The following is a 26,783-nucleotide window of genomic DNA, read 5'->3' on the forward strand; positions in this document are numbered from 1 at the left end:
GGGTTTCCCTGTTAGTGAGCCAAGGGGTCCCTTGGAACCTGCTGCTGATAGCACTTCAGGCGGAGAAGCAATGGTTTAAAGCAGCAGGAGAGTGGGATGGAGCCTGGTAAATCCTGCCCTCAGACATTCACAGTTGGTCCCATTTGCTGGGCTTACCTCATATCCCACTGAAAATGTGGGATGCAGAGTAGAGAATCAGAATGAATCCCAGGATAGTTTGGGCTAGAAGGGACACTTAAAGCTCATCCAGTCTAACCCCCTGCCATGGGCAAAGACACCTTCCACTGTCCCAGGCTGCTCCAAGCCCTGTCCAGCCTGGCCTTGGACACTGCCAGGGATCCAGGGGCAGCCCCAGCTGCTCTGGGCACCCTGTGCCAGGGCCTCAACACCCTCCCAGCCACCAATTCCTTCCGAAGATCGGACCTTCAAGCTGGGCTGCGCGTTCCCCGGGGGCTGCCGGGGCCATCCCGCAGTTCCCCCCGTCCCAAATCGGGATAATCGGGAATTCTCTCCTCGTCCCTGTTCGCGTCCCTATCCCCGCTGGTGTGGGCGGAGCCCTGTGCATCACGTGGTGCGCGCTGCCGCCTGCCATTGGCCGGAAGCACCGCCCCGGAAGCGCGGGGTCGTTCCGGTGCGGACGCAGGTGGGTGCGGAGTGCCGGGAGCACCGGGAGCACCGGGAATAGGGAATGGTCGCTTCCCCACATCCCACCTCACCCTAGCCCGCACGCCCCGCGTATTCCCCGCGGCGCCCGTAACCCGGGGCTCACGGGCTGCACCGGCCCTAACCCCTAACCGCCCTCGGAGAGCGGAACGGCAACGCCTGACGTTATCCATCCTCCCGGGGCTGGCTCGTCCTTTACGGAAAGCGGCGGAAAGCCGGCGGTTTTGCGCCTGTAGCGTTTTCCGGCAGCTGGGAGCAAAGCCGCGCTTTGCCGGCCAGCGCTGTCGGAGCTGTCCCCGCCGTGGGGCTCCCGGGGAGCACAGCGCCGGCTGTGACAGCAAACACCCTGCCGGGTACCGAGTGACCACCCTCCGCTCTTCCTGCTTCCCTTTTTTTGTTCTTTTTTTTTTTTTTTTTTTCCCTGCTAACCAGGTGGCGGAGCATCGCCGAGGGAATTAATCCCAGGGATCGCTGGCGCCTCGGGCAGAGAGGTACGGGTGGTTTTTGTTTTGGTCGGGAATCTTGACACGAAGCGGCTGCGGAGGCAGCGCGACACAACGTGCTGGGTGCCTGGGAGGGAGCACGGAGGGACAGCCCCCAGGGAATGGCTCCCAGTGCCAGAGGGCAGGCACAGCTGGGATCCTGGGAAGGAATTGGTGGCTGGGAGGGTGTTGAGGCCCTGGCACAGGGTGCCCAGAGCAGCTGTGGCTGCCCCTGGATCCCTGGCAGTGTCCAAGGCCAGGCTGGACAGGGCTTGGAGCAACCTGGGACAGTGGAAGGTGTCCCTGCACATGGCTGGGGGTAGGAGGAAATTATTTTGAAGCTCTCTTCCTACCCAGATAATTCCATAATGATTCTACAGCCTGAGGTGTTCCCTCTGGCCACTTTGTTCAGCTGCTGGATGAATCCACATTTTGCTGGAAATGTAGGAACTTCGGGTGGAGACAGAATCTGAAATATTTTCATTTGTGTTGTCTTAATGTAAGATTCCTCTCAGACTTCAGAGCGTAGATTTAAACTGTGTTTGAAGTGGCCAGAAGTAGTCAGCTGGGAATTCATACTCTTGTTTTTCCACAGGGCTAAAAATCTTCAGGACAGCTTTTTTAAAAAAAAAAAAAAAAAAAAAAGGCTAAAGTGGTCCCTATTGAAGTGTGCACATCTGCTTCTTCATTCTCCATCTTGGAAAGCTTTTGTTTTGCTTCTTGCTGTGAGAATTGAGATGTCAGCAGCCTAGAGAGGGGGACTGTGAAGGGCAAAATTGTGTGGCAGCAGACTGTGTCTAATATATTGCTCGTCAGCACTGGCAGGGACAGGTCTAGCCCTAATTAACTGCTTCCTCTCCCATCTGGCTCTCTCTGCCTCCTTGCTTTGCTTTTCTGCCTTTTTTTTTTTTTTAGCATAGACTCCGAGGTGCAAATTTTGAAGACTTGTGGGGTTTCAGAGAGAGGGAATGGTTCATTTTCTAACATTAATTGTATGGCGTTGGTGTGGGTTCAAGTGAGGGCAGGAGGAAGAAAGTAGCCTATTAGAATGTTCTAATTCTCTCAAATCATGACTGGATTTTTTTTTTTCTCCTTTCCCACTGTCCTGCCCTTCAGTGACAGCAACCCCTTGGATGGATTGGCTTTCTGCTGTCTAATTTCTCTTTAAATAAAGATGGCAAAACAAAACCTTTGGGCTCTTAATATAGCAGGAACTGGGCTAATATTGGCAGCTTGCAGCTTAAACTGTTTTTGTGTGGTTTGAGCAAAAACTCTTTTTATTTCCTGAATTTCTTTTTCTTAGTTGAATCTGAAGGACCTCTGAATTAATAGCAAATTAGTATGGGGTTTTTTTTGTTAAAACGGGAAGAATGTCCCCTTTGTTGGAGGCTTTATATCATTGGAACACACGGCATTTTTGAAACTTCAGCAGCTAATTGATAATTAAAGAATAATCTACGCTTGAATACCAAACCTGTTTTTTTGAATTTACCGCATGAATACTGTTTTCTCACAAACGCTGCCACCCTAAGCTGTTTTGGTTTTTTTTTCTCCCTCCTCACCATGTCTGTGCCAGCGCAGGAGGAAGCCATGGTGTGCATTCCCTGCATCGTGATCCCTGTTCTGCTCTGGGTCTACAAGAAGTTTTTGGAGCCCTACATCTACCCCGTGATCGCGCCCTTCGTCAAGCGCATCTGGCCCAAGAGGGCTGTGCAGGAGCCAGCAGACACCAGGCAGGGGCCAGGAGGCAGCGCCGGGGACCCTCAGGGACCTGCAGCGGCCAAAAGAGGCCAGGAGGATGGATCTGGAATCCATAAAGTAAGATTAATTCACCCAGCTAAGCGGGGAAGCTCCGGGATGAGCCACTGATGAGGTGGTGGCAGAGATCAGGCACTGATGCCTTGGGAAGGGCCTGGGACAGAGACTGGACAGAGCTGGAGAATAAAGTAGATATTTATTGAAAGGCCTTTAAGGGTACACCTTGGGCAGGACAAGAGCCTGACCAGGGCTGCACCCAAGGTGGACCCACAGTGGGCACAAAATGGACACAGAATGGACACAAAATGGCTGACAGGTCATGAGATCTTACATTTTTATAAGTTTTGGTCCATTTGCTTATTGGGGTTTAATTGTCCCATTCCAGCTGCAGGCTGTGAGGTCCCATCCTTCTTGTTCCTCCCTCCAGCCACCCTTGTTTGTGCTTTTGGGCCTGAAAGTTGTCCTTGGTGTGCAGCAGGAGAAGGATCTTTTTTGTGTCCCTGCTGTGTGCAGAGAGCTGAGTGACACCGAGTGTGAGCTCAGAGCTGCACCCTGGGCAGCACAGAGCCTGAAATACATGAAAAGCTAGAGCTTAAAGCATTAACACCAGAGGAGGGTGGATAGTTGGGTGTGTTTACAGATGTTTTGGTGGCTGTTCTCTTAGAAACAGCAATTACCACTAATATGCCGGCCAAAAACCTTTGCTTCAAGACACCTTCTGGTCTCGGAGGAGTAGAAGTTGTGCCCGTATCCTGAAGCAGTTTAATTAATTATTTAACTTTTTTTTTTTTTTTTTTTTTTTTTTTTTTTTTTAACAGCTGGCTTTGCTTTTTCCTTTCAGAGGGAAAAAAGCGCCAAATATTTGGTAAATCACAACAGATGTATGGAGCAGAAATTAAAAACAGCCCCTCTCTTCAGCCAGCTCTGCCACTCGTAATGGGGGAGGATGCTTAGTGCATATAAATTAAGCTTTTATTATTTATTGTCTATCACAACACAAGGACTTGTAAATGTTGTCGCTACCCTCGCTCCTCCCTGCCCCCTGAGGCAGTAATTATTTGTAAATCTACACAGACACCACCACTTTCGGTTCTTGCCCCCTATTTTGCCATAGGTCTTTACTGGCCTTGCTTATAAAAGCCATTTTGTCACCAGCTGTTCCTGTTTTAGGTGTGAAGTTCTAATTTGACATCTCATTAATGACACTGTTTTTTATTTGCAGTCTGAAAGCAATGGCCTTGCAAATGGAAGTGCTGCAAAAAGATCCATGGCAGTTTATGACAAGAAAACGGCTTAAAGGAGTTAATTCCCAAGGATTTTATTCCCTCATGTCCAGTATGAACTGCTGATATTCCTCTCACTTTGAGACTTATTTCTTTGCACATTTTAGCGGAATAAAAAAATTTATTGCTTGCAGAAGAGTGTCTGTTTTGCCACTAAAATGGCAGCTGGCTCATTTGTTTATTTAAAATATTTGAAAGCTGAAGTTCTTGTATTTTTCTCGCTGGAACTACTTTGCATCTACCGTCTGTTTGGTGTGATTAGAGTTTAGGTTAAATAACTTAAGAATAAATCTGTCTATGGAAGGTAAATGTATCTTAGCATCTTGGTGTCACTAAGTGCTAGTGCAGTACTTGAGGCTTTCACCTTAAAGGCTTTATCTGTTCTTGGTGAAAAACTGTGGACTGCATTGTGACAACAAAAGCTCATCATTTATCTATGAAGAATTTAGATTTTTCATGTGAAATCTACAGATGAGCTAAATGAGTTAGGCTACATGCAAAATTTACTTAGCTTACTAAAAGCAGTAAGTCTTGATGTGATATTTTCCTTAATTATTTTCCTTGAAATATGATGGCTCTTTTTTTTTTTTTTTTTTTTTTTTTTTTCTGAAGAGGAGCAGCAGAGGCATGATGCAAGAGAATGTTGCTTTATGTTCTGTTGTAGTGATTTAAAATGGTGCAGTTCTGGCTTTAAAAAAAAAAAACAACCAAAAACCAACATCCAACTAAACCCTCTTTAACATGCTTGTGGAATTTTCATTATAATAAACTAGGATTTTACTTAAAAATAAGTCTCTTCATGGAATTATTACACAGAATCACAGAATTTTTCAGAGCTATAAACACTTCAAGTGGTGACAAAATCTTTGAAGACCTGGAGACAGGCTCCAGGCAGAAGGAGGTCCTAAAATAACTTGAGCTCATGGTAAAGTGAACTGGGCAAGCTTTGCCTCCTCCAGCAAGGATGGATTCTGCTGCTGACTTGCATCCCAGCTGTGAAGGGTTTTAAGTGTCCTTGTGCTTAGTAAGGAATAAAAGCGGTAATTCCTGCTTTTTCCTGTCTGCCAAACCAGAGAGCTCTTTAAAAGATTCAAAATGAAACCATTCTAGCAGTTTTGGATTGTTCTTCATGATTTAATTTCCTTAAAATCCTCCCTCAGGCAGGCCTAAAAAACGCACCTTTTTTATACAGGCGGTCTCTGAACTGTCACTGTGGTCCAGTCTTAACTCTTGTGACTGTGATTTCTCTTACCAGTTAATTAATTACTCCAGTATCTGATTTTGCCCAGTGCCCCTGGTGAGGTGCCTCATTTCCTACCGGTGCCTGGTTTGGTCAGAGCTGGTGTGACTCGATCTGCAGCATTCACAGATGTGTCCCTGTAGCCATAGCCATGACTTTGCAGTGACCTCAGGCACAGACTCCTCTGTGCAAGACCTTGATTAATGCTGTTTGCTCTTCCTTAATGAGCTGAGTTTGGAATTGCTGTCCAACCACCTCTTACCTCATCTTTGGGGCATAACCCCCCCCCCCCATCCCAAGAGCTTCCTCCTAGGTGAGTGAATCCCAGGATCATTTAGGTTGGAAAAGACCACAGAGTCCAACCTGTGACCAATCCCCACCATGTCACCAGCCCAGAGCACTGAATGCAACATCCAGTCATTCCCTGGACACCTCCAGGGATGGGAACTCCACCACCTCCCTGTGCAGCCCCTTCCAGTTCCTGAGCACCCTTTGCATGGGGAAATCCCTCCTGATGTTGAACCTGAGCCTGCCCTGTCCCAGCCTGGGGCCGTTCCCTCTCCTCCTGTCCCTGTTCCCTGGGAGCACAGCCCGACCCCCCCGGCTGTCCCCTCCTGTCAGGAGTTGTGCAGAGCCACAAGGTTCCCCCTGAGCCTCCTTTTCTCCAGGCTGAGCCCCTTTCCCAGCTCCCTCAGCCTCTCCTGGGGCTCCAGCCCCTTTCCCAGCTCCCTCAGCCTCTCCTGGGGCTCCAGCCCCTTCCCAGCTCCCTCAGCCTCTCCTGGGGCTCCAGCCCCTTCCCCAGCTCCCTCAGCCTCTCCTGGGGCTCCAGCCCCTTTCCCAGCTCCCTTCCCTGCCCTGGACACGCTCCAGCCCCTCGGTGTCCTTGTCCTGAAGGTCCCAAAACTGGACACAGGATTGGAGATGCCTCAGCCATGCCCAGTCTAAGCTGCAACTCTACAGCTAAATGAGAATACATGTTCTTACATCCTGAGCATTGCTGAAGGGATTGTCTCTTCCATGGTGTTTTAATATGTCATAAACAGGCCATAGTTTTAAAGTATATCCACCTGTAAACAGCTGTGAACACAACAAAAAGTAGAGCAAGAGCTTTACTGGGGCTCCTTTAATCTGTAAATGTATTCGGTCAGTTTATGGAGTCTCCATAATTCATTTTTCAGAAGTTATTTAGGCTATTATTACAGAAGAAAATGCATTGAACAATGAGATAGAAAAGAAAGTGTGTAGTAAATTAGACTTCAGGCTGCACCAGGCATGCCAGCACTGTGTTTAAACACCAGGCCTTCTGAAAAAAACTGCAAAAAACGAAAACATGCAGATAATCCAAGTAAAATGACAGGCTTATGGTCTCTGGAATGGTGTTCCACTGCTTTTATTAGCTGCAGTTAAACCCTAAAGTGAGAAATCTACACAAAACTTTCTGTATGGGGTGCTTCACTGGAAGTCCTGTCAGGAGATTTGTGTTATAACTCTTCTGCCCCCATTCTTTTTCAAGAATAGGTAAATAATCCTGTTGTGTTGTGAACAGTTACATAAAAATCAAGTGAAAGCAAAGGCCCAAGTCTGGGCCGGAGTGCATGAGATCATCTGCTGGGATGCAAAGGAGTGTACAAAGCATTCTTTAAGAAAAATAAGCAGGCAGAAATTAAGGGAATCCTCATGTGAGGAAATAATATTGATCAAGTGAGTTGAATTTAACTGAGAAAATTCCCTTGTGTTCGTTACTCGCTAAAAAACAAGATTTACAAAAGACTTATGCACCTGATGGTGACATGTGGACATCTACCAGAATTTCCTAGACCAAGAACCATCTTCATTTACACTGAAGATTTTCAGAAAATTTCAGAGCTGGCATCTTTAAGGGAGCAAATTACTGCAAATCTAGTCCTAAGTTGTTCTACATTAAACTGGCTTTATTTAAATACTATAGAGAAAAGATCAATAAATCAGTATTTGAAAAAAACATCATTCAAATCAACTAATTTCAAGTATTTTTTCTTAATGGGAAGGTCTCAGTGGGATGTGGTACCTTCTGTATGTTGGTTTGCACAAGATGCTGGATGCCAAGAAGTTAATAGAAAAACACATTTTTAAAAAAGCAAGTATATGCCAAAAATTCTTAAATAAAAACGAATTAATTTTATGTTGCTGATTATTTTGGTGGGCCTCATCCTGAATGGAAAGGAAGTTCTGGCATGTTAAACTGCACATGATCAGGTGCTAAGAATGTCTTAAATGAAAATAAAGTTTCTGATCTTTTATGCTGTTATTAACCAGGTGTAGCAACCATCTCCCAGATGAATTCTGAGCTGTTGGACTGAGGTTCAGTCCTCAAAGTCATTCCTTCGTGATTTCTGTACAATGGAGAACACTACTGCTGAAAGAACAGAGGCTTCAGAGTTTGCAGGTAAAGGAAATGAAGAGAAATTTAATTTACACTTAGGTTAACTAAAATCCCCTTCAGCGAGAAATAATTCTGTTTCATTAAACTGCCTAAGACATGAAAGAAGGGATTATTTTCTTTGTGCAGTTTTCTGATTGTTAGAGCAGGCTTGCTGAACCAAATCGTATTTTGGTTGTAACAGACTGCCATTATGTTTTCTGAATCTGGCTGCAGTAATTTAATTGAAAGGGTCTAGAAGGCCATGTTTGCCACGGTGATTCTTCTGCTTTAGAAAAGCTTTTAGATAGCAGTGCTGCATCTTTCTTCCACTGTTGTTTTAGAATCATAGAATTGTTTGGGTTGGATGAGGCCTTAAATCTCACCCTGCCACACCCTCTGCCATGGGCAGGGACACCTTCCACCGTCCCTGACTGCTCCAAGCTCTGCCCAGCCTGGCCTTGGGATGACGACGGTACAAAAATTGACATCTTGCGAATAGATGTGTTTATACACCCAGCAATGCCTGGTTTTGGCGTGGGGATTGCTCTGTGGAAGCTGTTTGGGGTTTTTTTGGCACGCGGCGTTTTAAGGCCGTGCTGTTGACCAAGTCCCGCAGCAGGATTATTGCAATGTTTACTCAGGGTTGCGCCCCATCTGCGCTGTTTGCAGACGTGCTGCTGCCGGCATGCAAGGCCCAGGGACAGGGGTGTGTAAGAGCCCGCCCGGGGATTTGCTGTCACACACCACGTGGAATGTGGGAATAAACTCGGGGCTGCATTGGGAAGGGTTTCCCTGTTAGTGAGCCAAGGGGTCCCTTGGAACCTGCTGCTGATGGCACTTCAGGCGTTACCCTTGGAGAAGCAATGGTTTAAAGCAGCATGAGAGTGGGATGGAGCCTGGTAAATCCTCCTGCCCTCAGACATTCACAGTTGGTCCCGTTTGCTGGGCTTACCTCATATCCCACTGAAAATGTGGGATGCAGAGTAGAGAATCAGAATGAATCCCAGGGTAGTTTGGGCTAGAAAGGACATTTAAAGCTCATCCAGTCTAACCCCTTGCCATGGGCAGGGACACCTTCCACTGTCCCAGGGTGCTCCAAGCCCTGTCCAGCCTGGCCTGGGACACTGCCAGGGATCCAGGGGCAGCCACAGCTGCTCTGGGCACCCTGTGCCAGGGCCTCAACACCCTCCCAGCCACCAATTCCTTCCCAAGATCCCAGCTGTGCCTGCCCTCTGGCACTGGGAGCCATTCCCTGGGCGCTGTCCCTGGGTGCCTTGTCCCCAGTCCCTCTGCAGCTCTCCTGGAGCCCCTTCAGGCCCTGGCAGGGGCTCGGAGCTCTCCCTGGAGCCTTCTCTTGTGCAGCTGAGCAGCCCCAGCTGTGCCAGGCTGGCTCCAGAGCAGAGGGGCTCCAGCCCTGGCAGCATCTCCGTGGCCTCCTCTGCGCTGGCTGCAGCAGCTCCACGTCCTTGTGCTGCTGGAGGCAGGGCTGGAGCAGCTCTGCAGGTGGGCTCTCAGCTGAGCACAGGGGCACAGGGGCAGGATCCCCCCCGCCCTGCCGCCCACGCTGTGGGGTGTCATGGCCGCCCCGCCTGTCAAGAACTACAACTCCCGTGATGCCTCTTGCACCGCCCCGCACGAGCCTCGCGCACGCGCAGCGGGGCCGCGCCGGCGACGTGGAGGCGGGCGGGGACCGTGAGGGGCCGTGCGGGGACCCGGGAGCGGCGCCGGCCGAGGCACCCCGCCACCGACCCCGCCACCGACCTCGGGCCCCAGGGCACGGACGGTAAGCGCGGCCTCGGCGATGCCTTCGAGGGGCACGGGAGACGGGTGCACCCGGCGGCCGGCGGATTCGAAGGGGGCCCCCGAGATGCCCCCGTTGCCCCGACGTCACCGTCCCCTCGTGGCGCGGGCCTGTGTCGCGATAGATGGAGGGATGCCTCGCGTAATTCGACACCGGCGTTGCGGAGTGTTGCCGGGGCACCAGCACTTGCCGTGTCCCCGCCCGGGCTGGGGCATCTCCAGGGATCCCACATAGGGCTCCCAGGATGTACCTGTGCCCCTTCGGGATCCAGGAGCCGATCCCTCGCTGGGTCCCCTGGATCTCCTTGTGTCCCTTAGGGATCCAAAGAACCCTGCCAGGGTTCCCAGAATGTGCTTGTGTCCCTTTACCCAGATCTTGAGTGCTCCCTTACAGGGATACTGTGATCCGTCAGGGTTCCTGGGATGTCCCTGTGTCCCTTTAAATGCGCTCGGGGCTGGAAAGCCAGAGATTTATACCCGTATTTTTCTTATATACTCTTAACGATTGGCCAGATGATAAACTGATTTGTTTTCCGTCCTGTTCTTAAGAAGCAGAGGTGTTTCTATTCCTCTGAAGCAGCTCAGGTCTGCTGGGGCTAGCTCTGCCTCCTCACTCCTACCACACTGTTTTCATACTTATGAATGATAGTATTTATCAAAAGTGAGGCATATTTTAGTTTAGAATCGGACTAGTATCTCACCTTCGTTTCCGGGCTTTATGTATTACCTCATATGCCTTCATGCCAAGCACTGTTTGTTTATTTATTTTTTCTTTTTAATCTCCTGTGCTGGGCGTAGGGAGTTTGTGGGGCTGTAATCTGATTTTTTCCCTCTCCTGCACCGAGGGATAATGTGCTGGGCTGCATTTCTAATCATTGTAGGTATTTGCAGAAGTAAGTAAGCTGTTGATGTTTCCATCACGAATCACTTTTGGAGTGCAGGGGAGTGGAAGGAGGCTCCTGGGTGGTTGAGTCCAGTGTCCCAACACGGGATTGTGTAATCCCACGTTGTGTCAATTCCCAACTGAAAAACGTTCAAGGTGCTCCAGCTGGGTCGACTAGAAAATTGCCACTGCTCCTTAGATTGCCAGGAGCTTGGGAGGGCCTCCTCCTGTCATTTCCATGGGCTGCCTTCTCTTTCCACTGCTGCTGCATCAGCAGAGGCCCGTGGACAGCCCGGGGAATGACGGACCCAGCTGAGCACTGTCACCTGGCTGAAGCATCCCTCAGCTCCTCCTCTTGCGATCCCGTGCTGATGTTTGATTAGCAGAGCTTCTAATCCCTCATATTTCCTGCTACATCAGTGAAAAAAGTACTTACAGCTAATTAGTGCTAAACGCAGATGGATCTGGTGTTTTCTTCCGGTGATTTTATCAGAGTACGAGGAAGATTCTGAGACCACAGAATCCCAGACTGGTTTGGGTGGGAAAGGACCTTAAGGATCACCCTGTTCCAACTTCCTGCCATGGGCAGGGACAGCTTCCACTGTCCCAGGCTGCTCCAAGCCCTCTCCAGCCTGGCCTGGGACACTGCCAGGGATCCAGGGGCAGCCACAGCTGCTCTGGGCACCCTGTGCCAGGGCCTCAACACCCTCCCAGCCACCAATTCCTTCCCAGGATCCCAGCTGTGCCTGCCCTCTGGCATTTTCTGACATGCTGTGTTTTTAAGATGTTAAGATGTTTTTAACATGCTGATGACTGACAAAAGTCCCTAAAAGCAAGAAATTCTGTTTGGTGGCTGCTTGAACTGATGCCACAGCAGATGATTAATGATTTTAACAGTATTTTTCAAAGAGTATTCTCTAGAGTGGAAAGTCTGTTGCACCTTGAAGTAATCCCACACCCTGGCAAGTATAATTTAATTTGCAGTTGATCTTGAAGATAGGTGGTATAAATAATGGTGTGGAATATAATATAAAATTATTACACATACAAAGCAGTTTTGTCTTTCAGTATAACATGCTTTTTTATGCTGTAGTTAGATCTTCAGCTGTGAGAAACTTCAAAAGAAGGGACAGATAATCCTGTTGAAAAAAATGTGGTTAATGCCCAAGCTGTGGAAGAGCACGGATACCAAAATAGTTGTACAAGCTTTGAAATATAGCAAAATATACCAATATTGAAACAAATGCAGGCCTTTTGGTGAACATCTGAACATCTGTTTGAAGCTTAAATGGTGTTTGAAATATTTTTTTTGGAACATTACTTTGGCCTTTAGGCAGGTATTACTTACATTTGATAGTGAAATAGGGAGGACAAACTCGCGTATAACAATTATTTTAACATTCTTTCCCTATAGAAGCTACTTGATTTATTAAATCAGGCTAGGTTTAGTCTGACTTGTGTCATATTCAACCCAACTTTCTATTTCAATTATGGTAGGAACAATGAATTATTATAAATTGATTTTTTAGGTAGGTATGCTGAGGGGTTTTTTTAGAACTAGAGGGAAGTGTCAAAGTCATCAAAGCATTCTCATATTGAACACAATTTCCAACACTATCATACATCATAGATTATCAGGGAGTTGGTGTAAAACTTTTTGAAAACTGTTGCTTATTTGTGGTAATAAAAGTCTCTTTGGCCACTGGAAGGAGATAAGGTCAAAGCAGCAACGTTGGTTCTGATGTGCTGTTTGTTCTTAATTTCTGAAGGCAGGTCTCAGTATGGGTTGTGCATATTCTTGATTTGTCTTTTCTTTTAAGCTCCACATCCCTTTGATATTCTTGTTTAAAGTTCAGTTTGTTTTTCTCATTTTATAGTTCCAGCACACCTGTCCTGGCTGGCAGCAGGAATCTCACTGGTGAGAGCAAACAAAACCTTTAGAGAAATACCTGACCACTGCAGAGAGCGGAGATAGTATTTGAATTTTCACTTCTTGAAACTTTTGAAAAATGTGTTACTTACCTGTAATAGTTTTGCAACAGGTGTAGAGCCTTTTACACAGAAATTACAAGGTGTGCTTGACCCAGCCTTCTTCCCTTCTGACAGTGTTTGCTAATTGGATTAAAGAATTTATTTCTGCATGTACTCCAAAAAACACTAACTGTGTTTGAGTGCTGACCTTTTCTTGGGGTGTTGGAATGTAGGAGTAAGGACAGAGGTACCTTTTTTTCATAATTACATTTTTTCATAATTGCCTCCGTACCACCTCCCCTCTGTGACAGGATGTTTTTGTAAAACTGATGCTGTCGTTCTGCTCTCAGATTGGTGCAGCACTTATTTCATAACGTATTACATAGGAATTTCAACAGAAAAGCAATCTTTGTTGTTTCTGTAGCTTTAAATTTTGTTAACGCTTGATACATTTTATATAGAGAGAGGCTTTTGAGCCTTCAGGAAGATTTGGCCACAAGTACCATGTTTTAGTATGGAAGTGTAACTGCCAGCAGCACTGAAAATGAATGAAATTGAGGACTCCCTAATTGATCTTATGGGATTTTGTATTAATGGACTAGATATATATTTTGTTGCATAAATTGCTTTGTTTGTAAATTGGAAGAAGTCCTTAAATGCTATAAATGCTTATTCACCTGTGAAAGTTAAATAGGAGCTCTCTGGACTTCTTAATGGGAAGGTGTTTCACATGCAGGATTCAGTAAAATCTTCCTCAAGGGGTTCAACATGTACCTGCTGCCGTGCCCTGAAAGAACGTGGTGACTGAGGGGATAGAGGATAGAAAGCTCCATATAGATTAGTTGTGTCACTGATGGGTGTGTGCTAATGGAAAGGCCAATACATGTTGGGTGGAAATATGATAATTTTGGGGTTTAGTTTGCCACAAGCCAGTAATTGCTTATTGGTGTTCGGGGCCATTACATAACATTTAATATTTTTTAGAGACACTATGTATCAGAAGTTTCTGTTGTGAGGTGAAAGGTTGGAATGGCATTTTTTTGTAAATTATTTTTGATCTCTTAGAGCTTAAGAGAAAAGCAACTTGAGCAAAGTTGTTTTTGTCCTCCTGTGAGTCAGTAGTTCCAGTTCTGGACATGGCTTTGAAGGTGACCTGTGAAGGTGACTAGTAGTTCACTTGAAGTACTTTGAGATTAGTAAGCGGGCATCTGCATATCAAAATTATTAGATTTGGTGATCAGAAATTAGCAGAGTGGATCACCAGTAACCTGGAGGTTAGAGATTATAGGTTGTATGAAAATGTGTTAGTGGCATTGAGGCATGAGGAACATGGCACTGAGGAACACGATCAGTACATCTCAGTCTCATTTACAGAATTTAGGTTTTCATTTTTCTGTCATCTCCTTTCAGAACACTTTATTAAAAGGTGACAAACTATGTAGAGTGAGCTGTCAAAGACAAGCGCATCCTTTATTGAGCAGTTTGGAGAAGCACCACAACATCCGGGCTCACTCACATCCAAATTCTTCTGCTTGAAATACTCTGCCTCACCGTGAAGGTTTTGAAAAATCTCTCTCAGTTGTGAGCAGAACAACTGTCCGTAGGTGGGATATGAAGGAAGCAGATTGTGCTCTTCAGAATTAGGCTTTTATTGATGACTGACTCCCACAAAAATGTTGTGGAAAAGGAACTGGAGCAGAAAACACAGCATCATTACTCGTTTTTTTCAGCTGCTTGCCTTCCCCATGAGGGGCCATCTTTGCCTGCAGTAAATCTACCAAGATTAATCACTTCTGCTGTGTGCAAGACTCTTCAGGCTTCGGTGGAGCCCAGAAGGACTGTACTGATGTCACTGCCCTACTGCTCAGTTCGGGTTCTTAGTGTGGAGGGGGAAGGCACTAGAGTAGAGCAGGAGAACCGAAAGAGATGCTGTGTTTGTTCGACCAGCTGAGTAAACAGTGAACAAGTCAGAGAATTTATGTTGAGAGCTGCCTGAAGACTAAGATTTTTTTTTTTTTTTTTTTTTTTTTTTTTTTTTTTTTTTTTTTTTTTTTTTTTTTTTTTTTGTATTGTTCTTGTTATTAGGCGTTGTGGGGACCACATCATAATTCTGTTGCATTTCTTACTGCCATCCAAAAGTTCTTCTGTCCTGATGTGCTGTGCTTTACAGGAAGACATTTTGGTACCTGGTGAATAGTTAGTGGGTTGGGCTTCTTCAAAGATAGGTTAGAGGGTGGAATCATGATCCCTGGCAGTAGCCATCAAACTTGGCAGTGTCTGAAAAACAGTGGGTGGAGGGGAAACAGGATTATCTAGAGGGCTATGAGAGATGGTATTGGCCCCCAAGCTGCAAAGATAGACCCCGTCGTGGTCAACCAGGTTCTCTAAAGGAGCACCTACTTTGTGTTTTTCACAGAAGCAGCTTGCCTGTCTGCTACTTCCCACAAAACTGTGTTTTTTGTGGTTTTGGTTTTTTTTTTTTTTTCTGGTGGTGAGGGGATTTGGTATGCAAAAGTAAAAGGGGTAGGTAAAGGGAACTGAAGAAAGGAGTGAAAGGAGTGGTTCCTGAAAAGGAGTAGGAAAGGGGAGGAAAATTACAAATCAGTGTAAAGCGAGCAGAAGGTCTTTCCTGTGTAACTCATCAACTTATAAACAGTAGGAAGCTTTTTTAATTGGTCATGAAGCTTATTCCATTCTGAAACGTCCCAGGCCGCTTGGTTGTTGCTAACTGGTGTATCAGAAAAGGTGAATTTTTGATGGTGGTTTGATCGTGTTTGAAGATTGCTAATCATTAAGTTATAGCTGGAATATTCTGACTCATTAACATGCCTTAAAAACAAAGACTATTTCAGTGCTCTTCTCTGATTTGAAATGGCAAAAATTCCTAAAGTCTGAGGAATGTAAAGATTTTTTTTTCCCCTGAAGATCTCTTTTACTGGCATTAATTGTTATTGCCAGGTATTTGTGTATCACCAGTTTTGCTTAGCAAAATCTTACCAATTAAATTGGTAAAACCAAAATTCTTTCAGGTTTGTACATCCTTGCATGAAAATTAGTGTGATCTCAAGTATGAATAAAGTATTTGCATAACTGCTTTTTGTCTTTGTAGAAAGATGGAATCTCATTTCTTGGGTTTTTTTTTTCAGCTTTTTCAACAGCACCATAACTTCCCCAAAACAATTCCCCAAGCGGTGCAGGTAAATAAACACCTAATGTGCCTGGAAAGCTGCAAGGTTGATCAGAGAAACTGTGGTTGCCCCATCTGTGGAAGTGTTCCAGGCCAGGTTGGATGGGGCTTGGAGCAACCAGGGATAGTGGAAGGTGTTGCTGCCCATGGCAGGGGTGGAATGAGATGGCCTTAAAGGACCCTTCCAACACAAACCATTCTGTGAATCTATTAATGAAATATTACTGTGACATGAGTGAGTAGTCAGAATTCAGATATGTTGTGTGGACAGTAAAATTCCGATACTGGAGCTGCACGATGCACACTATTTGTCTGACTTCTGTGTTTTCTGTTATATGGAGAATTATGTATAGATATATTGCAGTAGTCTCATAGCTCCGTGGCAAGCTTTATGTTAGGATTTTGTGGGATGCTTTAATGTCTTATGGGTGAAAGATGATCTGAAACGTGCAGTTCTTGGATACAAATAGGAATCAGCCAAAAACCTCAGTGCAGTGTTTTGGTAATACTGAATGAGCAGCATTACATCTCATGTTCTCATCTTTACAGTGATTGTGGCTGCTTTGCTTGGGAGGAAAACAATGTCCATTTGCTTTAGTTCATAATGCTATGAGCTATAAAGGTAACCAGAGTCCTGTTATGTGCAGAAATAAGATTTTTGTTAGGTTTTAAAATGTTTTTAGTATTTTCATGTGGTTGTGTTAAAGACGCAACCTAGCGACCGGATCTCAGATGACTTTGTAAAATCATGTGCATGACCATCTCAAATTCTTACACTTTAAAGTGGTAATTTTAAAAAAATCCCACAGCTATATGTAATCGATATTATTCAAGATATCTGCAGACTCAGCCAGGTGATCATGGCAGGCGTAGTTTTGGAAGGGGGCAGCTGGCTGTACTGGACAGATAAAATTCCAGCATTAGCAATTGAGTTGTGAGACCAGTAGGAGGTATAATCCTGACAGGAACTCTTAATTACTTGTCTAAAATTATTTAAGTAGAAGATATATAGAACAAGATATATGACAAGTTTTTTCCCAAGTTCAGCAGAACACATCTGTACCTTGAGTTCCACTTGGGAGCTCATACATGGCATCTGTGTATTGCTGGGTTGCTTTCAGCTTTCTTTCACAGAAACAATTATATTCTTGTAAGCCTTGTTATTAATTAATATTAAAATCTTCTAGAATAAACAGTAAACTTGGGATTTACACCTATCCCTAGCAATTTGAGATTGGAATGAGTCCTTATGTGCAAAACAAACTCCCTTGTGTTGCTCTAAAACATCTACTGCTGCATCATGAAGCCAAGTTCTGGGACTAAACAGATGCTGGATTTAATAGAGAATGACACTTGCAGACCAGGCTATGATTCTTTGGGGGTGTAATAATACTGAGTTAAACTAAATGACTTGCTAATGAGTTGTGTCTGTCTGGGTTTTTTTTTGGAGGGAAGGTGGCAAATAACTAGATTGGCTCTTTGTAAAATCTTATTTTAATGAACCATGCATTTATTTATTTAGTGTATTTCAAGGAAAAGGAAATTAGATTTCATTGGTAATTTACTGCTAGAGTATGGACTGACTTTCCTGGAGTGAAAGAGAATTTCCTGTAATTTGGTGTTGGTTGGGGCTGTCCCACTTCAGCATGTGAGGAAGCAGAAGCTGTTTAACCTTGCGTTTTGCCGTTTCTTTGGGATCCCCTGGCGCAGCTTTTCTGTGCAGTGGGGGCTGTTATGAAATCCAAGTGCAGGAAAAATCATGGATAAATAAATAAATAAACGTTTTAAATACTGCTTAAAGCGTACATGTTGTAAATCTGTTTCGAGTACTGACATACCTTTTATATTATCTAATGTCTTGAACCTCTACTGTCTTAACCAGCCTACAGGCACAGAGGCAGTGTGGACATTTTAATCAAAAGCAGTGTGGACATTTAAGTGGTTTACATGTTTTATTTGAATGATCTTTTCAGCTAAAGGCAGCTGTTTCTAAAGTAAACATTTGATAGCATGTTTGAAAATTATTTAAGATGGTGAGTTCCATTTAATTTAATATTACTTAGTAGCAGCTGTCTCGGAAGTGTGTTTGAGATCATGAATAGCATGTAATCAACTAAGTTAAAGCATTGGGGTTAATCTGTTCCTGTCGTTAAAATGCCTGGAAATTAAATGTTGATTTTTTTTCCCTCCTATTTTAAATTATTTTTAGACATTTTTCCTGTAGGATATTCATGAACTCTGAAGGAGATACTTGCTTCCCGGATCACTTGATAGCTGTAGTTCCTCAGAAATGTCTCGCTTACGTAAAGCAGGGCCTGTGGTTCGGATTGTAGGAGCTGAAGGTGCTCATGCTGCGTCATGAAGTCGCTGCAGAGCACTGCACACAAGTTCCTGATGGAAGGAGTTAGCTTTGTGTGTCTGTAACTGTAGTCGTCTACAGTTAGAGGGAAGGATCAGTAAAACTTGCTGAGATTTTTACTTCAGAGGGGAGTAGTGAGCGTAATGTACTTAGGAAAGAAGCCACCTGGGGTATAAGGGAGAGAAAAAAATCTGTGTGTTTGATTGCTCCAAAATTTCTTGGCTCTTGAATGAGTGGAAGTCAAAGCTCGCCAAGTGCCCTAATCTACAAACTATTGTCAGGTATTTAAAGCTCAAGCTAGCAGGTGGATTATTTTGACAGGACTGGATGGCTTGATATTTATTTCATTTAGAAGAGAAACTAAATCAGCCAGTGCCTTATTTTTCTCTCGCTTTGGGGAAGGTGTGTGGAAGGAAACATGTTCTCTGCAGTTTGTAAGGAGCCAGCTGAGAATTAGGGCTGGAGGGCTCACAGGGAGCTCCATAGCTTGCCACATTGCTTGGAAGCATGGCTGTGGCCGTGGAACTGTACACATTCTTGGGCACAGTGATTTGACACTGACTCTGAAAACAGACAATGAAATTGTGCTAAGACTTGCTTTTAAAGCCGTCTTTGTTTTAGATTTTGTCTTAATGGTATTGAACCTGCTGGCGTGCCATAGGAAATCTGGAAAACAAGCGTGACTCCTTTTCAAGAATTTGCTTGAAACCTGTTCCAGTTGCTGTCATATTTCTGGGAAAGTTGGTTTAAATGTGGGGGGCTTTGGGAGCTGCAGCGAGCTGCAAGAGTAGCTTGTAAATAGGGAATATGGTGACTCATCTTAGGAGAACAGACTGAGGATTTTGGGCACTGTCAATGCTCTGGCATGGAGAACTCAAGAGTTCCAGGTGAAGGTGGAGGGATTTGAAGGCAGGGCTCCAGCTGCCTCTTGGTTCTTTTCACCATTAGTTGTTTGTCTTGGAGTAAGTGAGCTGGAAAACATGAGCAAAAAATAGGAACTTGAAGCAGACGGAGACTAGACTTGTCTTTTCTCCAAGAAATAAAGGTTTAAATGTAGGGCTTTTAAGTCGTTCAAAGGCACAGGGATGGGACTTGAATCAAAATACAGGTCCAGGGCCAACAGCACCATTGCTGGCTTTTGCAGTATTTGGACACGTTGCTAACACATCAGGTTGGATGTGGCTTGGAGCAGCCCCGTCCAGTGCAAGGTGTCCCTGCCTGTAGAGTCTCCTACAAATAAAATTTAGAAAATAATCACCAATTTTTTTTGGTAGGAGTTCACATTTTAAAGATCTCTTTATTACTTAATATATTTTATATTCTGCTTTATGACTGTGCTGGCCCCTTTGTTGTTTCTGACATATTTGCGTACTGTGCAGTTGCTCTAAATCTCATATATGAATTCTTCAGAGAACTTCCACTATGGCTTGTTTGGTTTTAGTAAGCTTTCTTCATATTTACACAGTTTTTTATTAATATTAATTGCTATTAGAAGTCTTTCCTGGAAGCAATTGCTCTGGCGAGGTTGATGAGTTTGAGAGTATCAGTAAGGCTGTGATTCTTGTATCTGATATCTTGTTTCTGATACTTCCATCTGTATCTTTGTAGAAACCAAGGGAGAAGTTGCTGCTGGATAGTAGCTTGCATCTTCTGATACAGCTGTGCCTGTTCTTAAGTCTTATGCCAGCTCAGGAGTGCATATTTAGGTTACAGTAAACGTTGCACAACGCTTTTATCTTGACCAGGATACCTTTTTTTTTTTCATATAAACTATTAAACCTATCAGTTGCAGTTACTTTGTCCCAAAAGGTGGAAGTTTATTGAAGTTGATGCCCTGAAAAGATGTGAGGTGCTTGGCATTATACCTGGCACACAGTCAATAGCATTGTGGTGGTTCTCTTTCTTTAATTAGAATTTTTATAAAGATGAGAAGTAGCATGAAGAATTTAAAGCTTCTCATTCTTAGCACAAATCAAGTACAACATATATAGCAAGAGGGTTTGGAGTGCAAGCTTCTGCAGCGTTACATCAAAAAGTAGTTGTATTTCTGATGAGTTCATTTTATGGATTTTTCCCATTGAAGTAGTTTCCTGGAAGGAGACACGTTATTTTACAGAGGTCAGGAGATTCATGTACAGTCAGTAATACCTTTGCTTGCTTGATAACAGCATGATAAGAGCTTTGCTTACTCTGGAGGGGCAGGAACTTTAAAGGTGTAGATCATTCATGGTATGCAGGAATTAGCTGCATCTTTACAGAAGCAGTAATTTTCTATCTGTGTATGTTCAGTTTGAAAAAGTATTTCTGAATAGTGTGTCAGCTTGACACCCCCATTAAAGTTGTGAATTCTGTGTAGTTTTCCCCACTGCTAGCAGCCGTGTTACTGATAAAACTGTGCTGCAGTGTTCTTGCTGAATATAATTTATTAAAATACAAGTGAGATGATGACTGAAGTAATAGCACAGGAACTTTTCTCTCTCTTGACCAAAATTGTTATTGTCCAAAGTTTGTCAAAAGGAAATCTTTCTAATTTATTCTTATGTGCCTGATTCTTACATTTCAGTAATTTTTTGAGGAGTTAGTCTAACTGGCAGCTAACTCAGGGTCTGCATATTCCTTATTTGTGCAAAAGACTTAAAATGTTTCTTTCTTTTTTTTTTTTTTTTTTTTTTTTTTTTTTTTCCTCAAAGAAATGAAAATTTAGAAAGACATTTGCCAAATAAAGAAGATGGGAGCAAATAGCAGCAGCATCAGTGAGCTTCCAGAAAATGAGTACTTACAGAAACTGTCAGGGTCAGAGCCCATCTCTGAGAATGACCCGTTCTGGAATCAGCTTCTGTCTTTTAGCTTCACCACTCCAACAAACAGGTAAGAGCATTGTAGTGCTGGCTTTGATAGTATGTTTATAGAAGTCACCATTCTGAAAGCAAATGAGTGGCTATGTTAATTATTCCTGTTTTAGGTAGCAGAGGAAAAAAGGCCTGTGTAAAATAGGCCGTTGTTTCTAAGTTTGGAAGTGTTTTCCACCACCTCTTCCGTTCCTGTGGGTTTCTTTCTTCTTCATAATAGCTGTAATTGCTATTCATTCTCCTGGTAAAGATCAGAAATAGGGTCTGTAGTGTTGGGGGGTAACTTTTTTCCTTGTTGTTTTAGGAAGCTTTCTTTTCCTTTGGTGTAGCTTTTGGGTTGACTGGATTTGCTGAAGATTCCAACATTTGATGTTTCTTCTCTATTTAGAGTGAATTGTACTTCTTGCATGATTTAATTGTAGGTTAGCTTTTGATTTGCTTAGTCTGTATGGCTTTTTTTTTCCCACCCTCTTTGCATTTTAAAAAGGAGTTTGGTGTGTATTCTCCATAAAGATACTTTCTAAATACCTAAAATTCAAGCTTTGAGTGTCTTTTCATTCCAAAAAGTGGTGTGGGTGTAATAAAATCAGTGTATTTTAGAGGATCCATAGCACATCTCCAGAAGTACTGAAATTAAGTTCTTGTAACTTCTATTAACCCAACTCCATTGCTAAATTCCTTGGCCTGTATGTTGATTATCCGTCTTAGAAGAACAATCCGATATTAATACCTTCAGGGGTTACTTAAACTGTTTTTACAGTTTTCAGCATAAAACTGATGCTTCACTGTAAGTGAAAGTTCAGGCAGCTGGAATGGAAAATGGTTAAGGTAAATAACTGGAAGCATTTACTAGGTGCTATTTTTGTAAGGACTGAGGAGGAGAAGGAAGTATTTTGGCCTCTGCCTGGGGAGAACAGCCTGAGTTAGGAAGATGGGACGGTGTTGTGGAGGGCTGCAAAGCTGGTAAAGGGCAGTACGAAACTGGGAGTGTGCAAGCGAGCAGTTGTTTTTCCTCTAAGATCCCTGGAGACAAGAATTATTTACAGCCTAGCCATCTGACTAATAAGATTGACAGTATTCAAAGAACTTATATAATACTCTGTTTGGGCTTTTTTAAGGGGGAATGATTACATATAAAACCCCACCAATTTCTTTTGGTTGTTCTGTTTTTCTTCATTTTCCCATGAAAGACAAGGAGTTTTTCTTAGCTTGTTTTGAAGCTTTTTTAATGCCTGTTTCATAGAATTCAGATCCAGTGCAGAGTAAATTTGCTAAAACAACCCCCAAACCCCGATGAACAAAGCAAAAACCTAACCAAACAAACAAACAAAAAAGTCAAGCAAGAAACATAATTAAAAAGACAAGCAGTCCAAAGAAATGATCCAAACGCAGGTTGAAAGCTTTAATTAGCTGAACACCAGATGGTGCTCTTGCCTGGGAGCTAGAGGAGAAATACTTTTAGAGGCATCTTTTCTGTAGCTTAGTATTGGAAGGAAACAGACATTTCCCATTTAGTTGCATCTACCTGAGACAACCATTGGCAAGTGAAATCAGAGGATGCTTGCTGCACAGCACCCTCAGCATCTGTCTATATCAGATAACCTTGCATGCAGGAATGGAACAATTGAGGTCAATGTCAATTTCTGAGATTGAAATATTCCAAATCACCAAGTTAACTTCTTTTAGCAATGCTTAATTGTCAGGAGCGGGATGCTTGTTTGTGATTTGTGGAGAGGAGTCAGTTTTCATACAGGACAGAGTTTTGCAGTTTTCTTCTCTTTTTAAATTCACTTTTTCCAGTTGTCTGTTGCAAAACTAGCGACTGTTTGCAAGTTATTATTGGGAGGTGTGTAAGTGTTTTGTGTCATTTTTTTCTGGAGGCGGTTGGTGATACTTCAGGATAAAAGATCTATTTCCTGAAGTTTTTGCAAAAATAGGACTGATGCAATCCCCAGGGAGAAAAGGGCTGTCTCCTCTGGGTGCTGCTTTGGACATAATCCTGTTCTACGTATGTCAGTGCCATAGGGAAACAGGCACTGAAAAACATTAGGAGAGAAGGTGGTAGAAAAATTCATGTTGGCAGGAAAAGCAATCAGCCAAGCCCAAATTATCCAAGGAAAGACCAGCAAGACAGGGAAGTGATGGGGCTGGAGTAGTTTTCTTTCAGCAACAGATGCCCAACAAATTTACCTTGTTATCAGGAAGACTTGGCCATAGCAAGGAAACAGTGTCTTCAAGAAAGGCTTCCAAGGGAAATCTGAATCAGTGTGTGTAAGAAAATTTGTGGGGTTTTTAATGCTTTTCCATGTATGGTTTTTCTAGTTAGGAACTTGTGACTAGTGCTTTGTTTTTTGGAAGCTGTTCTAAGTTAGTCCAGGTATTGTAGATCCCAGGTGCCAAACACCTCTCAAGTCAAGATACAAAGTGCCTTGGCTTGAGAGATGGGGAATTACCATTTTGCTACTCCGAGGAACTTGAAGGCATGATACCAGGTCTTAAAATAACACCACTTTCTGTGCTCTGTCTTCATTTTCTTATGCTTTGTGTGCCTTGGCACTTTGTATTTCTTTATTTGTCCTTGTTTTGCTTTTCTCTCTTTCCACTTTCAGTCTGTTTGATCTCTTCCTCCTTTTATCCATGTCTTATCTTCATGGTTCTCTCTTTAGGTTTTTTTTCTGACCTCTACCTGACTGAATGTGTTAATCTCTCTTTTTCTGGTTCCATGTGAAATTGTTTAGCATCGCTCGTTTTCTCAGCCATGTCTTCTTTCTTACTGTTGACTTTTTGGTCTCTTTCTGTGAAGAACACAAGGTAGTTTTCTGTACAGAATGAAGTTTGCCAAATACCAGTGCTGCCAACTGCTAAGTTGCTGTATTTCTGTCAGCAACATTGATGCAAGATGCTCTTGCCCTTTCACTATCTCTTCCAGTGTTTATTTTGGGTTTTTTTGTGGGTTTTATCAGGAACTAATCTATCTGGAAAACACAGCATAAGTGTTTATTTTTTCAGCCAAGATAATTCCCTGTGGTGATTCATAGCTTGGCACCACAAAACAATTCTGGCACGATGAGGGATTGATTTTTTGGGGCACAGCAGCCTGTTGAGCTAAAAGGTGGGATTGCTTAAACCTGCTGTGCCTTCCAAGAATGAACAGGAGAGTGTGTGGTTAAAGCAGAGCTGCCTGCGAGGAGTCTAATATTCTGTCAACCTGGGCTGCTTGGCCTTCCTCTCATACTGCTGATTTTCTTAATAATTAGGCAAATATTAAGAGGGAATATCAGCTGTCAGTAATCAGAAATGAGCTGATGGTGGATCCCTGCTCACTGCCTGTGACTCCCATGGCAAGAGTGAACAGTAACAGCCAGAGCCAGCCTGGGTGTGTGGCAGGTAAAGAAAGCGGCTGGGGCCTTTCACAGTCTATGACTGCGAGCAGATAAGGGGTGCAGACATAAATGACAGTCAAAGGAACAGCTTCCAGCAGTTTAGTTTTAGGCTGCCTCATGCTTTTCAATGTAAAATGTTTATTGAGATATTCTCTTTCATAAAGCAAGTCATGCGTGCTAAGCAGGTACTGCTGAGACATTTCTGGTTTCAGCCATTAGGAAGTACTTGGTACACTAATTTCATGCTCCTGCATGTTTTGGTGTTTTTTTGTTTTTTTTTTTTTCCCTTCCCCTTCCGTCATGGGTCCTTAATTGTTGCACAGAATGGATTTGTGGGAGCTGAATTAAAATTGTATAGAACCTCTTAAATCTGCCACTTTCATACTTTAGGTGACTGACCTATCAATCCAATAGTGTTTGGATATTGGAAAATTTAAATAAAAATAAATCCAGCTTTTCTGGATGGTTTTCTTAGTTACTGTCAGGATTAAGAGCTATGAGGTTTGCTTTGGAGTGTTAGCTCTCAGTCTAGGAATACTTTGTGTTTGTCTGGTTTTTCTGTGATTTGCTACCAAGAATGCAACCTCCTCTTTAGTGGTGGTATTAGTTACAATTATTTTCTGATGGAAAACTTAAAGTTAACTAAAGCAGAACTTAATATTTGCTGTTCTGCTTTGTTCCTTCCCTAGAGTTATTAATGAGTTGCTGATTCAAGAATAATGTGCATGGGCCTTTAATGGAAAGACATAAAAATGCGAAGCTTTTATGTTGCCTTAACATGGTACATTTTTAAAATGGTACAATAAATCATATGCTGCCTTATATTCTTTGATGTCTGTCCTCCAACTAGTCCATTAAAATCAGCATTCCCACAGTATGAATTTAGTAAATGGGCTGGTTCTTCTGTTTCGTGTTCAGTGGCAAAGAAAAAAGACCTTGCTGTGGGGAAAAAAAACTTCCAGGAAAGCTGCTTGATTTGGTTTTTTTCCCCCCTCCTTTTTTAGAGGGGTACTTGTCTGCTTTGGTTTGGGTCTTCTTCTTACCATACTAAGGGCGGGTGTTGTGACGTGAGTATGTTTATAATTGCAGCTTTTGGGCAGAATGTTTTCGCTTGTTATATGGAGATACTTTAACAGAAGCCACTGCAACTTTGAAACATATTCTGGTGCTGTTAAAAGAAAAGTGGATAAAACAGCCTTCTTCAAAGCTGACTGCTGTCAGGAAACAACCTTCACTGTCTTAATAATTATGGTTTTGCTGAAGACTGATTGTTACGAAGTAAGGCATCTGAATTCAGCCATTTTAAAATAATCCTATTTATAATGCCTTTTTTTTTTTTTTTTTTTTGGGGGGGGGGGGTGGTGTTTCCCCCTCATCCTCTTCTTTTTGGAAGTAATGTTTTTTACAATACGTGTCAAAATAGCTGACTGCAGGATCCTGCTTTTTGGTCAGAAGAAGCCTGAAATAAAAATCTGCAGTCAGTGAAGATGATGAAATTTTACTAATAGACTGCTCAATTTGCCATCCTTTGCCACCTCTACTGAAAAGAGACTTTCTTACAGAAAACTGATTTCCTGATGAGGAAACTCTTTGGCCTGTCATGAGTGATTGCAAACACAAAGTGATTAAATCCCAACGAAATAATGGTTATCCTTGATTACTCTTTACTTTCACCACTGATGTGTGATAGCTGCAGTCACACAGATACTGCCTGTGTATATAGAGCGGTTTTCAGTGACAATTGGTATTCAAAATATTCTTATTACATGGTGTTAAGATGTTACAGAAAATAATCCCTGCCACTGTTAAACCTCTCCTGTTTGGATACCTTTAAAATAAACAAAGGCAGACCATTTCCCTTTAAACATGGCTGTGCTGTCAAGGAAGGAAATTTCACTATTATTAATTTTAGTTCTGCTGAAGTCTGTGGACTTAGCCTCCACATTAAAGAAAAGCAAATAAAATAATTTCTTTTTTTTATTAAGTACTTTGAAAGTGCTGGCCACCAGATCACAGGATGAGGGAGGAACTCCTGGGAAGCCTGGAATTTTTTCCTGAAGTGTGTGGGAAGCAGCCATGCACCTCACAAATTTGCTAGTATCCAAGTGAGCCAGTAAAGTCTATATAGTTAAGAATATTCTGCTTTGTATCTATTCTGTTTGCCCCGTATGTTCACAGCCTGTTTGAATCCCCACATCAGGTGATACCTTTTGTTCATTTCTTGGAAAACTGCAGAACTGGTGAATATGTAAATATGTACTGCTCTCTGAAAGCAAGGTGGTTCAGTGGAGGTTGTGCCAGTTGAAGTACCTGTGCAAACTCACCCAGGTCACTGTGATCGTGCTGTTAAAGGTCCGTGGCTTGAAGCTGGTGTCACAGAAGCCCAGAACAGTTTGAGTTGGAAGGGATCTTAAAAATCACACCCCTGCCATGGGCAGGGACATCTTCCACTGTCCCAGGCTGCTCCAAGCCCTGTCCAGCCTGGCCTTGGACACTGCCAGGGATCCAGGGGCAGCCCCAGCTG

General features: G+C 43.3%; 2 protein-coding genes across 6 annotated transcripts in view; both read left to right on the plus strand.

Moving 5' to 3' along the window:
• Positions 1–589: 589 nt before the first annotated feature.
• On the plus strand, positions 590–4,974 carry CZH18orf32 (chromosome Z C18orf32 homolog). Its single transcript, XM_040090130.1, has 4 exons — positions 590–643; positions 1,096–1,154; positions 2,727–2,963; positions 4,126–4,974. The coding sequence occupies exons 3-4, from the start codon at positions 2,736–2,738 to the stop codon at positions 4,198–4,200; spliced, it is 303 nt and encodes a 100-aa protein (XP_039946064.1). The 5' UTR covers positions 590–643; positions 1,096–1,154; positions 2,727–2,735; the 3' UTR covers positions 4,201–4,974.
• Positions 4,975–9,502: 4,528 nt separating this feature from the next.
• DYM (dymeclin) overlaps positions 9,503–26,783 on the plus strand; it is a 212,582-nt gene continuing 195,301 nt past the window's right edge. For all 5 annotated transcript variants that reach the window (XM_040090375.2, XM_040090372.2, XM_040090376.2 and 2 more), the window contains exons 1-2: positions 9,503–9,610; positions 20,718–20,895. In XM_040090375.2, the coding sequence (XP_039946309.1) occupies positions 20,756–20,895 (140 nt within the window). In that variant the 5' untranslated portion in view covers positions 9,503–9,610; positions 20,718–20,755. The remainder of the gene's footprint in view (positions 9,611–20,717; positions 20,896–26,783) is intronic.

Source organism: Hirundo rustica, chromosome Z, assembly GCF_015227805.2.
Source record: "Hirundo rustica isolate bHirRus1 chromosome Z, bHirRus1.pri.v3, whole genome shotgun sequence".
Lineage (NCBI taxonomy): Eukaryota > Metazoa > Chordata > Aves > Passeriformes > Hirundinidae > Hirundo > Hirundo rustica.